Raw genomic sequence first — 15,764 nt, forward strand, 5'->3', positions numbered from 1 at the left:
AGCCGTAACCTACTCATTCTGTTGAATTCAGTAATGTCCCTGAGCAATCGGAGCACTTGGTTCTTTGCAGGAACTTCCTTGCTACATAGCCTGCTATATAGAATTTAGGCCTAGAGTCACTTTTCTTTTCCCTGTAGCAGCGCAGCGGTGCTCGATGTCGCAGGCGCTGAGCACTTCATGGGCGGCTTGCAAATTTCCAAAGTCAAGGAGCTCATAGACGGACGCTTTTCGGTGTACGGCTTGCTCATTAACGTCGCCGATACTGAGCAAGCTACTGAGCAGCCCGAGGCGAACATTTCCGCTGTCAGACAGCGGAACATTTTCGCTGTCTTTCTCACAAATTTAGAGTCCGACTTGCAGTTCGGAGTGAAGCAGTAAGTCTCCTTGGTGGTCTTTGGTGGAGCAATACCGCCGCTAATCTCGCTGGTCCATTTTTCCGACCTGGAACATTCCACATCGCTTAGGAACTTGCAAACAGTACGAGAGACGCGGAGCTCTTCACCTTTGAAACTGACACGAACAGACGACATACAACTATTAAAACACGGGCTTTATTTTTTTGCTCGCCGCCAGCCCCCTGTAGCAGACGACGCGCGCTGCGGAACCGTTCTACTGACCGCAGCGCCATTTTTGCGTGATGACACGGAGAAGTGGTGAACTACGCTCCAGACGTGCCGGTCAGCACACCTACCCATCTAGCCACCGTAGTTGAGGCGATTAAGAATATCGCATGCTATTTTATGTAGATGGCCGTTCCTGTAGGCTCGACATGCTGATTGGCAGTCTGTAAGAATATATAGTTCTTCATTTTGTCTCGATGCCGAGATGAAGAGGGCAATGGCGGTCCCTTCTACTGCGGCGACGTTCTGTGTACGAAAGGAGGCGGGTACCAGTTCTTGCTGTCTGTGTCCTGCCACGCTTATTACCATGCCCTCCACTTTCAGGTACATGGCCGCATCTGCCCAGCGAGCAGTGGATAGAGTGCCGTATCTTCTTTCTATTGTTTTCGCTCGTCCTTTTCTCCTGCCCAAGTGATATTCCGGATGCATCTTACGCGGAACAGGGGCCACTATTATTTGCTCATGGAGGGACTTGAGGAGTACTTGTTGATTGTTCGTTGCCGCCACGGGGTATTGCATACTTCGAAGAGTTGCTCTGCCTCTTCTAGTGAAGTTGAGGCGTGTGCTTTGCGCATGTCGGTGTGCTTCAATTAGTTCTTCTAAGGTGTTGTGGATGCCCAGTGATAGAAGTTAAATTTTTCCGGTGTCTGGAGGAAGGCCGAGGGCTTGTTTGTACGCTTTCCGCAGTAACACATTTATTTGGGCTATTTCTGTTGATGTTAGGTTCAGATAAGGTGTCGCGTACGTGACTCTACTGACGATAAGGACCTGAGTCAAGCGTAGTAGGTCTTCTTTCATGCCATGTCTGCGACTGGCAACTCTATTGATCATGCGAGCTACGCTGTTGGCACTTTGTTTTAGTGCGTTTACAGTGTGGCTATTGCGACCACTATCTTTCATGTAAACATCTAATATGCGGAGTGTTTGAACTCTCGGTATAGGTTTTTGGTTTACGTGTATTTCTATGGCCTCTCTACATGTGCTTTTGTAGCGTTAGCTACACTGGCCTAGCCAAGCCCGTTTCGCGCGGCACATCAAGAGCCATGCTGCGCATGCGCAAGGATCAGTGATGTCACACGGCTTGCGCACCGGAGCCAGCACCTCTCGCGTACTCCGCCGCCGCCGCGCGCGGCTCACCGCCGCCGGTCTGCGCATTCCAGAGGAGTGACGTCGTAGCCGTGGTAGACGCACTGGCGCCGGCGCGCTCGCTCTGCAGTCGCCGTCTGACACTGCGCTGCAGCCGCTGCGCTTCTGACTGGCGTTTGCCAGTGTGGAGAAGGAGAGCGCAAATGCTGCTCAACAGCGCAGAAGAACGGAGAAGCTTGATTCATAAGAATAATCTTAAGAATAAGCTAAGAATAATCAGCTGAACCTTTGCTACCGCTACGTATATCCTGGCATAGCCGAGCTAAGCCACTGCAACTTTTTCTTCTGTATTTCTTTTTGAGAACGAGGAGCTCCGATTTTTCTGGGGAGCATTCCAGGCTGCACTCTTTGGCGTATTCGGTGACAGCGTCTGCTGCCGCTTGCAGGGTGTCCTGCTGTTCTCCATCCGAGCCTCGAGTTGTCCAAATGGTAATGTCATCCGAATATATTGCGTGACGAAGGTGCCGAATCTTCTCTAGATGCTCTGGGAGGTTTTTCATGGCGACGTTGAAGAGAAAAGATGATAAGACTGATCCCTGAGGAGTGCCTCTATTTGGAACCTTTTTCTCTTTTGTTCTCAGGGTATCCACGCCTACAGTTGCCGTGCGGTCCTTTAAGAATGCTCGAATGTAGTTGTAGATCCGTTCGCCGCAATTTAGTTGCAAGAAGTTTTTTAGGATGGCCTCATGAGTTACGTTATCAAATGCGCCTTTAATGTCCAATGCGATTATTCATTTTTCATGTGTGGTGACATGGTCCAGTACTTCTTCCTTCAATTGGAGTAGTACGTCCTGAGTCGACAAATGTGGCCTGAAGCCGTACATCGTGTCAGGAAAGAAACCCGCGTCATCCACGTGAGGCTTCAGGTGATTGAGCACCGCGTTTTGTAGCAGAAAACAAGTAATTGGAAGTAACAACGCATTCGAATGAATCATGGTGCCACCATGTGTTGGTGCCACCAACAAAGGTCATGGGTTTGAGTGTTCTAATTAACTTCACCTTAATTAAGATAGGGTTATTAAGGCAGTCGATCCTATGATCAGTCAAACCTACGACCTTTGGTTTTACATAAGGCAAAGGTAATTAAGGCACAGTTAATAAAGACGAAGCTCATTAAAGCAATCAAACCGAAGACCCTGGGTGGGAGTCGAACCCTCGTCCTTTGGGGGGAGAAAACAAGTAATAGGAAGTAACAACGGATCCGAATGAGAATGGTAAGACATTTAATGAACGTCTCGGGAGGGCGCAGTCTATCGCCTATATCCTCGTTAGCGTATGACAGATTGACTGATAACTTCTTTGTCGAAGTCAAGCCGCCTCGTCAACCCCTGCTTCACCATATTCAGAGGTCCAGAAAAAAGTAAACATCATCCATAACCACCACCAGGGGGATTCGAGCCCATGTTCACTGCAGCAACGCGCACACGAGAACCGGATGCGCTAATAACTCAGGTATAACACAATAAGAGAGCGACAGCGTGTGTGCATACATTTTGGAGGTCACAACAAGCAATACTGTAGCGGACGGCGCTGATATTAATAGCATTGCACAGAACTTGTTCTTGAGATGATAGCGGTGTGTAGGCATGCGATTTTTAGTCGTCGTCCTCCCCATGGCAGCGTCGATCAAGGTAGTTTGAACCTCCTTCGACGACAAAGAAGTCATTCATTACGAAGATGATGAAGAGCCTAATACATGACGCATGCCCACAATGAAGGATGCGCAATGATTGAGGTGGTTGGCGGAAAACGTGTATTTCGTGAATACTGTCACTGCCAACATAAATTGCGCAACCACAACGTCATATAGGCTTTACAGCAAGGCTGTACATGCCTTGGCTGAAACAATCGTGGTGCGACCGCAGAAACCCTCTGGCGGAATAAACCTATCGAAAACGTATCGGAAACTCGCGTCTCGTTCACTTTTTATATACTAAAATTTGCATGGAAGGGTACGAAAGTACGACTAACATGACTGATAGGTCATGACATCATAACGTCGCATACTCGTCAGTTATGTCACGTTTATCCATAATGAAATCACGTGCATTGGATATGCGGGTATATGCCAGGGACAAGAAAGACAGACAGAAATAGAGTGAGGAATAAAGAAAGAATGAAAGAAAGAAATCACGGGTGGCTCATACCGAGGCCACACATTTCAGCTTCGCTGATTTACCATCTGTAAGTGGTGCATGGGCGGTGAATTTTTAAATAATAGCTCACATCATTGAAAACCACCAAGTGACCATTAAATTTGTACTGGAAGTGTGCAGGGTGATAAAATCTTTCACCCAAATGTAGTGAGTGGCACAGCGCCATTTCGCACGCGACAGCCGTGGTAGAAAAGGTTTTGGTATGACAGTTGAATAATTCCCAACCAATACCTACAAAAAGACGCATCGAGCATGAAAACAAGAATTCATTCGCACCGTAACTGGCTCGTCTCTGGCTACTTAAATATTGAATTACGCACGCTCAGAATTTGCAAAATGGCGTAAGGAAACTATTTTTCAAGCTGACCTTCAAATGCAATCTGCCGATATGGCGGACAGGTAGGTGATGGAACGTTTTCCTACTGATTATTGGATACAAAAAGAAATACTCTTTTACACTGACCTAAATAAAAAAACTTCATATACTGACAACAAGGTAGCCTCGCCATTACTACACATGAAATAAATGAAAATAAGCATCATGCAAGAAGACCATCTGAATAAATTTCAAATCAAAATTTTGTTACATCAAAAATAATAAATAGCCAGACCGCCTTGAACAAAAGTTATATATATCAAAAACCTTTCTCCAAACAGCTTCGGCCATTAGGTCCGAGCTCCACATTTCTATTAAACAGACATAGATACTGGGAGTTGGATAGTGCTATTTCGAACTCCACAACATGTCTTACTATGCCATGCAAAAAGAAAACTTCATACCTCACCAATAAGATAGTCACAAATTCTTTATCTAAACAGTTTTCGTTTCGTACCACAAAAATCATGATCATTTCAAAAATTGACGGTGCATCCATCCTTCGAAGATGACTAGTGACGTTAAGGTCATTAGCAATCCTTTTTACTATGGACGTGTAAGTAGTTATGATATGTTTTATATCTCATTATGATTATTATATTGATAATTGCTGCCAAGAAAAATAGCGAACGATACCACGATACTGTTGTAATCACTGGGACCCAGTTGAAACTTAAAACCGACCTCCGCTATCTTTAGTATCTTGAAATGCACCTTCGTTGCAATGGCTTACCTCAGGCGGTCCCACTCAACGTGGTGGGTGTGTGTGGCAGATGAGACCTCTCGATTTTAACGCATTTAAGGCTGCACACTCCATGTGTCACTTGGAAAAGCTATTCTAAGGGATTGGCGAAAATTCTCACATACGAATATTACATAGGTAGTGCCGAAGTTGTCTTTTCGAGCACATACGCAGTGACTCAATTTGTCTGCATGTCCACACAGCAGCCAGCTGATGCCTAGTTGCCCAAACTCGTAGATAGCTAGGGTCAGTGGGTCTATGAAATAAGTTAGATACAGCAAAATGCGTGCATTTCCCGAAGAACGGTAATTTCAATAGATTATATAAATTATTTCATTTTCTTAGTCGTATTTTAAATTTACAATATTGTTCGACCGCATCCCTGTGAGGTCGGCGGTGTAAGAGATAGCCGAGGTGTAGATCAGGCAAGGGGGACGTTTTTATCCATAGGCGCCGACACAACGTGGCACAAGAACATTATCGGTCGTGCCTGACGGTGCATTACGGCGGCACGATGGCGAGAAAGAGCATATTTGAACTTGAAACATGTCTTGTTCTACACCTTCCTTTCTCGTGACCGGGTTCTCATCTAGAAGTTTCCTGGTTGCTGGAATTTCCCTGTGTAAAGCATCTTTACAGTGCTATTTAAGCTGCTGGCACGACTGCGCTGTACCACAGTGATATATCCACCAAATTGCACCAAAGTGGTTGCTATGAAGATCTACCAACTCATCATTTCAGTTGTGTTCGAAAGTGGTTTCCTTCAGTAGGAACAGTGTGATGAACATAACACACAAAATTAATCCGGAGCCCTCCACTACGGCGTGCCTCATAATCAGAACTGGGTTTGGCACATAAAACCCCAGAAAGAAGAAGAACGCACGCATGCACGGTCCATCACGCGGGCTTATAAAAAACTCCTTTTGTTGTACTCAGGCAAACAAATACATTCTTGCACGCACTTCGTGCACTAAAAATCGCCTTTTAACACCGTCGAGTTGGTTTTTGAAGGCACATTTCATGCGCATGTCATGCGCATAGAATGTTTTCCGCTTCGTAAAGTAAAACATGGCGCAGCGGTGTAATTTACTTGGATTATAAAGGAGCTGGACGCCTTGTATCGTCGCAACTCCATGTGTTCATGAAAACCTGCGCACTTGCCGCTGTATTAGTACAGTAATGATATATTATCTGCAGCGAGTGTGATATCTAACGTAAAAGCTCACTGAAGTGCGCACTTTGACTAGAATAGCAGAAATGGTATAATATACGCAACATTTGTGATATTTGAACTTGCCACAAAATTAAAGTGCGTACTTTTTTTCTTATACGTTAGAATACAAGGAATTTTTGTGATACCTGAACTGCTCCCTGGAGCACTGCACGGGCCTGATATTTAGGCCCGGGCCCGCTCCCCAGCACAGCCCGGCCCGTGATACCAAACCCGGGCCCGGCCCGAGCCCGGGCCCAAGCCCGGCCTGGGCCCGCTCCGGGCCCGCTCCGAGCCCGTGTTACTAAGCTCGGGCCCCGCCAGGGCCCGGGTATTCATTACTAAGCTTAGCCAGGGCCCGCGTATCCATGAATAGACCCGCTGTCTAAGCAAAAAAAAAATTATTGAATTACAGATTTTACCGTATGTTTCAGCCTCATCTTCTTAAGGTTTAATAAGCTGCAGTGTATAAGCAATAAAAGACAGACATCTTTGTGTCTTCTACGGGAACATCAGTAACCTAGCCCATGGCCTGTGCGGTTATTTTTCCGTTGCTGCGACTACATTTACCTTGATTGTGCGATATGGTCCTATGCTGTCAGTTTAACTTGCGAACATATATATATATATATATATATATATATATTCGCAACTAATTTTGCTACAAAAAATACGCAATTATAATAAAGCCAATTACAATGTTATGAATTCCGAACTAGACATATTCTCTTCCCACGTGCTGTTTCCTTCATTTCACAGTCGTTCCGCGTAGGAGAATTGGATGCTCTTCAGGAATAAGATGTCTGCCTTATTTAACCTGTACGCCCCTCTCACAAGATAACCCACGATCAATCTAACCCATGGTTCACCAAATACCTACGCTTACTGCGAAACAGGAAGACACGTCACTACGATCGTGCTAAGCGGTTGCACACGCAAGCAGCTAGGGTCAAATAGAAGCAAAGCTTAAAAATTTTACTGTTCTGCTCTGTCTTCTGCTAAGGATAAATACTTCACTCATGACTTGCCTTCTCTTCCAAAAACGAATCCCTGGAAGTTCTGGCACATTATAAGCCCAGATCGGGACCACAATAACATTTCTTTACACAACAATATCAACACTCCCTTCAAGATACTCAATGCACTTCTACATTCAATACTTATTTTTCTTCTATATATACACCACAGAACATCGGTCTGATCTGCCGGATGTGTTGGAATTAAACTACCATTACATGTCACCTATAGAAATAACAGTTGAAGGGGTCGCATGCCTGATAAATAACCTCAAGCACCACATACTGTGGGGTTGACGACATTAATTCTAAAACTATCAGAAACGCTGTCATAGTGTTTAGTAAAACTCTTTCTCACATGTTCATGCAATTCGAGACTGGCCCGCGGCCCTCAGACAAGAAGAGAGCAAAGGTTATCCCCATATTTAGGTCAGGTAATAAATACGCACCGGAAAACTACCGTCCAATTTGATTAACATCTACATTCTGCAAAATGCTAGAACACGTAATTGCATCAAATGGCTACAATGTCTACAGCCTCTTGGCAGCCAAGAAATTTTTCTTTACCAGTCAACACGGATTTCGGAGAAATTTGTCATGTGAGACACAATTATTCGAATTAACAACTGATTTGCATATATACATGGAAGATGATTTACAAAATGAGTGTGCTTTTCTAGACTTTTCGAAGGCGTTTGACCTCTTAGTACATTGCCGTGTGATTTTGAAAATATCTGCTTTTAAATTAGATTCTCTTACAGTAACATGGATTCGCAGTTTCCTATCTAATCGTCAGCCATTCACAGCAGTTGTCGAATAACATTTCCTCACACGTGCGAATTTTTGCGGACGTACGACTGCATTCTTTATTGTTCTATTAAGAGTGACGATGATCATGCAACCCTCCAAAAAGATCTTGAACTTATTTCTTTTTGGTGTAACACTTGGCTAATGAAACTTAACGTTTCTAAATGTGAAATTATTTCTTTTAGCCGCAATCATACTAACTCTACGTTTTCTTGTCCCATAGATAACATCACTATTTTGCATGATACTCAATATAAATATCTTGGTGTTAACCTAACTTCGACTCTGTCGTGGTCAACGCACCTTTCATGCATATGCGCCAATTCTTCGAGATCATTAGGGTACATACGCCGCAAGTTACGTAAGTCTACTAAAGATATTCGTAAACTAGCTTACCTAACATTTGTTTAACCTCAGCTTGAATACGTTGCATCCGTCTGGTCTCCCCATCAAACGTATTGGATTGAAAAACTTGATTTAGAATAGGGCCAAGCGTTCTTTCTCATGTTGTTATGACTATACTAAAAGCATAACGCAAATTAAACTTGACCTTTCACTACAGCCCTTGCATACTCGTCGTGATGTAGCCCTGCTATCCTTGTTTCATAAATACGTCCATAACATCGCGCCATCAGTTCTGCCTCTTAAAACTCCTCATTACAGGTCACAACGGTAGTACAATTGGTACAATTTTATGCGCATCTACGTAAAGGCCAAGTCATTTAACTACTCCGCTCTTCCAAGAGCCATTCGTCTTTGGAACGACCATCCTAACACCATAGCTTATGAAAGTGACCAAGAAAATTTCCGGCTTCTTCTAACAATGCATTCTTGAAACAACTCTGCTCAACCTGACATACGCGTATTATTATTTGTCATTGCCTTTACCGTTATTAATGTGCAACTACGCCCTAACTACTGTTTTGTTATAGTTTATTTATGTCTTTCTTGCTCTGTAATTTTGTTGACTGTGTTTTACTGTGTGACATTTCGTTGTTGAATGAGTTGTCACACCCAAAGCGTTTGGTTTGTTTCCTAGGTCATATTGTAACACTATATTTCTATATTAGCACATTTCTTACCCTGCATTTTTTGTATGTGCATTAACATATGTATTCTAACTGTTGCATAAGTCATAATTATTTATTGTGCGCTCCCCCCTTACACAATGCCTCTAGGGCCCTGTAGGGTAGCTTAAATAAATAAATCAGGATATATATATATATATATATATATATATATATATATAAGCATATCATATTGAGCCAACAAACAATAGCACCAAGGACAACCCACGTCTCCGCATTACGTGTGCGATGCTCTCACCATTGAGCTACCGCGGAACCGTTTTCCCATACACCTTCTGGGGATTTATGTTTTACAACTAGAACTAACCATGGGAGTGTTAGCCAGCACACACACACACACACACACACACACACACACACACACACACACACACACCACACACACACACACACACACATATATATATATATATATATATATATATATATATATATGTGTGTGTGTGTGTGTGTGTGTGTGTGTGTGTGTGTGTGTGTGTGTGTGTGTGTGTGTGTGTGTGTGTGTGTGTGTGTGTGTGTGTGTGTAAACAGCGAATTCACGAGCATACAGCCTGAGATAAACGCAAAGGTAGAAAGAGACACCCCATGCGTGTGTGCAAAAAATAATATACTGTAATAGTATCGAGAGTGGTAATAGTGCAATCACAAAAATGGTAGCAGGGATGGTGTTTTCCGTCATTCATTTTTTTCTTTCGCGGAAGAAAATATGCGTTCTTGTGGAAAAGCCAGACATTATAACTTCATCTGCTTTCCTTTTTTTTTTTTTTTGCTAATGCATACTAAGAGTAATCGCTTTGCACGTGTCACTTCAGCTTGGCACAGAATACATTGAACCGTGCAATGCATAACGTTCGCGCGCGGCCGAAGGCCCGACTTAGGCCCTTTAATCAGCGGACCCGAGTCCGGCCCGGGCCCACAGTCACATGCTCGAGCCCGGCTCGAGCCCGCCGCAAACAATTCGACCGGCCCGGGCCGGGCCCGTGCAGTGCTCTACTGCTCACTAAAGTGCGCCCTTTCGCTTGAACGGCAGTAATGATATAATATGCGCGCCATTTGTTACATCTAAGCTAACAGCCTAACTAAAGTACACACTTTCACTTGAACGGCAGTAATGGTATAATATACGCAAAACTTGTGAGATTTAATCTAACCGCTCACTGAAACACCCATTTTCACTCAAACGGTAGTAATGGTACATTATACGTAACATGTAATATCTCCACTAACAGCTCCCTAAATTAAAGGGCGCACTTTCCCTTCAACGGTAGAATACAAGCAAATTTGGCGATATTCAAACTAACAGCTCACTGAATTGTGCACTTTCACTTGAACGGCAGTAATCGAAAAATATATCCGCGATTTGTGATATTTCAACTCCTCGCTAAAGAGCGTACTTTCACTTGAATGGCAAAAAGTGGCATGCATTTAGGAAAAAAAAAAACAGTACTCCCTACATTACAATACCGAAATAACAATAGAAAATAACACCTGCATTACTGCGCCATCCTCGACTACTTTCGGCATTTGTCTGAGTATTTGGGTACGCGCTAATACATAGCCTACGATATGCAGTTGAAATTTTAGAAGATTTTCAATGTGCTTTAGAGGTTTCCGGCTGACTGCCATTGGGCTACACAATGACGCATTAATTAGCTGATCATAGCATATAGATCTGCGCAGCAAAAAAAATTTGAATTTTTAACGACATAGGTAAGCTCACTATAATGTGAAAAATTTCTTTAAATATGAAATATTGTAGAAAAATCACTAGCGGCGAATACGAAGCTTAAGAATTGTTTCCACGTTCCACTCACCTAGAGCTGGTGGAAGACTACTAGTACAACTGGCATATATATTTGAGCGTAACTACACGGAATCAATCTCTACCACACTGATAAAAAGACCGTGCTCCGCAGAAACTTAATTTAATCCGCCTGGCCCTTCCTTTGAACGCTGAATTTAAATCGTAATGGCAAGCTCTCTGACAAGTTTTCACGTTTTTTCCTGTAGGTTTCAGAAGTGCGTACATTGCACAGTGCATTTTAATCGCATGCCAGTGCTGGTTTTGAAAAGCGAAAGACATGCACGCTTTCACTCTTGCTTAAGAATTCTTGCTTTTATTGGCTCTGCTCGCCTAGAGCAAACAGGCTGGAACCGCTCAGTATCGACCGTAAATGATACTCAACAGAAGCTCAGTGAATAATTTTGTAAGGAGATATTCGTGACAAAAAGATTTCACTTGGTGACGCAGCAGAGTGTCACGTCTCAAGGGCATGCAGTGGTCTGAATGAAAGTACCCTTTGTCCGATGCCGGAATATCGAAGTGGTGACAGTATAAAAGCCAACTAGCTCTTCTCCGATGCAAGCAGTCGATCTAAAGAACTGGTACAATGAAGGTGTTGGTAAGTGAGCTTCTTGAGTGTTTTCAGAAAGTTCTGCAGCTTGTCTACTTTCTTAATGCGTGTGACACAAAGAGTGGGAAATGTAAAAAAAAAACCTCGAAGGTGTCTGTTTAGAGGGCGGCCAGCGCGCTTCTTGCACGGAAACGTATTTCTGATGGTTCTCCGAATTTAATATTTTCACTGGAAACTCCGAAATTTACAAAACGCAAGGAATAACACGTCGCGAGAAAAGACATCTTTGAAGGTTATTTTCTTTCAATAAGAACGGGAGCCGAAATGCAAGACCTGTGGCGTAGAAATACGCTTATTCTGCACCTTAAAGCATAAGCATGGCCTTATAATGCGGAGGATTGTCCATTTACACCTTTATTTCTTGAAATAATGCTGTTATAAGTAAAGACTGTGAAATGCAAAGGAAAACCAGCGGGTATGAACAAGCGTTTGGGAACGTGTAGCCCAATCATAAACAACTGACTACTGCACAAAGGTTCTTAGCATAAGAATGATAGTAGCTATTTAGTGACCTATTCCCTCACGCATTTCTTTCGTACCATGCGCTACAATTCTACCACGAGCGTTCGTAAATTTTCTCCATCTTGCACAGTCGAGCTTATCCAGATGCAATCATCCATCGCTAAGTTTCAACTGCATACGTTTACAACTCAGCTGGATGTATCCACAATAACCAAATAATCAGAATGTCCGATAATCAGATCATTCGGGACACTTGCGCAGATTTCATTTATTATTAGGAATGGTATTATTATTACTATTATTACTACTACGACTACTACTACTACTACTATTTGGTGTCATAAAAAATATACACTCGAACGAGAAGAGAGAGAAAGTAAGGGTCTGGCTGGCAATTGCCACCAGAAGGTGCACAATGCCTGCCTACAATGGTGAAAAAATAAGCTTTGAAAGGGCGAGCCTGCATTTACACCGTAGGTCAGAGCGTTCCTTGGCCAAATCAAGGTAGAAATGTTTAGAATTTCGTGTACAGGAGGAGCTGAAAGTGCAAACCGAATTATCTCAATACGATTCTATGGCGAGAAACTGCATGGAACCGAGTTTTTTCACTTGCGGAGGCCCGCTTAAACAAACCAAAAGCAGAAGTTCGCTACGTGAGCCGCTCGTACTTTATGCATAATTTTAAAAAGGGAGGAAATTCATATCAACAAGAAGGTAGGTCACAAAACAGGCTCTGATATAGATGCGTGACAAAAGACCAAGTGGATGCGAGAGTCACAAAAAGTCACAGTTTCGCCCGAAAGTCGGAGCGTTGATAATGATAGCAAAGTACTAGATGACTAAATGAACTAAGATTCGATGTTTTATCGCGCGAATAAATTGTCTATAAGCAATCGCTTATAAATAAATTACCAAGTATGGCGTCACGCATGCCTGTCAAATATGAACATGCCTAACTCCATGAACACTCGCTGTGACAACAATTATGACAGGAGGAAGAGTGCGGACGAATGGTAAATGAACGTTTCTGCTGCCTCTCGCTTTACGTGCCTCCGAAAGAGGAGATTACACGATCTCCAGTGGCACGCGGGCCGGCAGCTCACATTGAGCCAGCAGTTATCTCGGCTCGCATCGTCTTCGCACTTGCCATGGAGTACCTCCGGTGTACTTGCTCAGCCACGCGGAGAGCTATACACAACTACGGTCGCTCTAGGTCTGAAGTGCCCATAGAAATGCTATTGTAGCAATAATTTAGGAACAACCCTATGAAGCCAACACGCTAGACTGTCGTATAACACCAGCGAAAAATTTCGGAATCAGCCAGCCTCCTAATTGGCAGTGTCATTGCGGCACGATTGAAACAACCTGTCTAGTGTGCCAGCCGGACGCATAATATGTCCGCAAACTTTCTAACCTCTTCACTCTAAGTTATTGCCTTCACCTTTTTGTAAACAACCAGACTGGCAGAAAACGGCGTGTGATTATTCCTAAAGGCATAGGTCAACATCGACTGAGGAGTCCGGTATCGATGTTTCAGGGGCAACAGCCAGTTATTATCCGACCGTTTCTACTAGTACTACTACATTAAAGAATACCCCAGCATGTCTATCGACAAAAAAAAAAAAAATTGGTGACCGCAGCGTTATTGGTGCGCAAGAACGAAATGCAGCGCTCCGGGCACAGACTATTTCTATTTGTTTTGTGCGTTGTTTGTGCTGATACTGCTGTGACAACCTGTTTGCTGTATTGGACACTTCCTAACTCATTTGAACTCTACCATATCCGTCTATTTTTTTTTAATTGCACAGCCGGTCGTCGTCGTGTTCTGCTTGGCTCTATCGGTGACCCAAGCGATCCTGCTCAAGGCCCTTGGAGCAGGTGCCCTCGGTTTTGGTGCTGGAGCTCTTGTCGGCAGCGCACTCTCTCGTGGTGGTGGTGGTGGAGGCTACTACCCTTACCCATACGGCCGTGGTTTCGGTGGTGGCTATGGCGGTGGCTACGGCGGTGGCTACGGTGGTGGCTACGGTGGTGGATTCTACGGCTAGCACCACTGTGCGTATCATTTTGCCACGACGTGCAGATAGAGAAGTAAGTACCTGGAATAATTCAGTCATACTGGTCATTAGGTGTACCCTATAGACTAAAACAAAACAAAATATTCGGTGCCGAATTATTTACGTTATTTAATTGTTAACTGGAAAAATTCCTAAATGTAAATAACTCCCAATCGTTTGTTTAACGTAACTAAAGATACGGTCATATTAGGTTATAAAAAGAAAATTACATTTTTGTAAGTAAATTTAAATCACTAACAGTAATTGCATTTTCGTAAATATGTGTACGCATTCGACGACTTTGAGGAATTGAATGTAACGTGGACATCAGGCAGAAAGCAAACACGCCACAAGGTTGTTTTATAGCGAGGGTTTGCCTTAGCCGCTGCTTCTCACAAGCATGAAAAATAACGCGAGCAAACTCAAAACTCAAATATTATGGGACGGTTTTATGTGTTGAAAAGTCGCGAAGCGACATCAATACCGCATCTGGTCTAGTGGAGATATAGTAAAAGAAAATTAAGCTACAAGACGCCAATCAATCACCAACTCAGCTCGCATCCAACTGCGAATGAAGTGGTCACATTTATAGACAGCATGATGTAATTGTACATTGTGCGGCGGTAGCTGACAACAATGTGCGAAAATCCATAGTGTAAATGTGAGAAATTCACGAAAGTGGAAACAGCTGGAGCAGAAGTCAGAACTCTAATATGAAGGCGACGTCTTTTTCCATCTTGTGAAGAAAAAATGGCGACTGAATCAAAGGGGAATAAGTCAAATTGCAAGACTACTTCTTTAAATAACACGACTCTTGTCAAGACAATTCAATCTCATCGTCGAAGAACATACACCAGGCAAGCCAACGTGCGCATTAATTATCCCAGAAGAGAAAGCCATCACAGTTGATAGCAACAATGAAAGCTAAGCTTTATATGTCTAGGCCAAATCGTATATGGCTTGGCGAAATCGCCTCTCCACAGAAAACTATCATCATCAGTAGTGGCTCGAGCGTCGTCGACTTTTTCCGCAGCTGGCTCGTTGGCTCGTCCTCGTGCTCGGCACGCACTCGTGCCACTGCTCCCGCGTTAGTCGTCGTCGTCTTCCACAGCTGGCTGCCTTGCCGCTCATCATTCCTGCGTAGAATTTCACATCTCTTCTGTCCTCGTAGTGGGGAGGCCGCGTATACGGGGGTGTGAGCCATTGCTTCGGGGTGTATGAGTCATTCATTGTCTTACTTAACGAACAGAATTAATTTTGAAGCAACTTAATTTGGAAGAATCGCAAGCGGCAATGGTGGGCGAATGCCGCTAACCACGCCGCGAGCAAACTCTAGACATCGAAGGCAAGCGACAACGGCGGATTGCGGGCATAGCGTCAGTGATGTCGTTCTCTCCGTCGCAGCCGAACATGTGTGAAACATTATAATTGAGAAATACTTTATTGAACCCTCGGGATTGGCCCCGTGATAAACACCGGGGCCGCACGTTTCAGCTTCACTGGTTAACCAACTTCACGGAGTGGAAGGGCCGACGAATTTTTTTCGTCAGCACATCTGGCACACAGCATTCGACAGTTCCATCACGGCCCTTGTGAGATTTATATCTGAGCCCTATAAGAAAAAGAGACTGCGCAGGAATTTCCGCAATGTCCTTGCAACGCTTATAAATTAA

General features: G+C 43.7%; 1 protein-coding gene across 1 annotated transcript; it reads left to right on the forward strand.

The window, feature by feature from the left end:
• Nucleotides 1–11,551: 11,551 nt before the first annotated feature.
• On the forward strand, nt 11,552–14,082 carry LOC119456669 (protein suex-1-like). The gene is made up of 2 exons (XM_037718493.1): nt 11,552–11,563; nt 13,846–14,082. The coding sequence occupies exons 1-2, from the start codon at nt 11,552–11,554 to the stop codon at nt 14,080–14,082; spliced, it is 249 nt and encodes an 82-aa protein (XP_037574421.1).
• The last annotated feature ends 1,682 nt before the right edge of the window (nt 14,083–15,764 follow it).

This window comes from Dermacentor silvarum, chromosome 6, assembly GCF_013339745.2.
Source record: "Dermacentor silvarum isolate Dsil-2018 chromosome 6, BIME_Dsil_1.4, whole genome shotgun sequence".
Taxonomy (NCBI): domain Eukaryota; kingdom Metazoa; phylum Arthropoda; class Arachnida; order Ixodida; family Ixodidae; genus Dermacentor; species Dermacentor silvarum.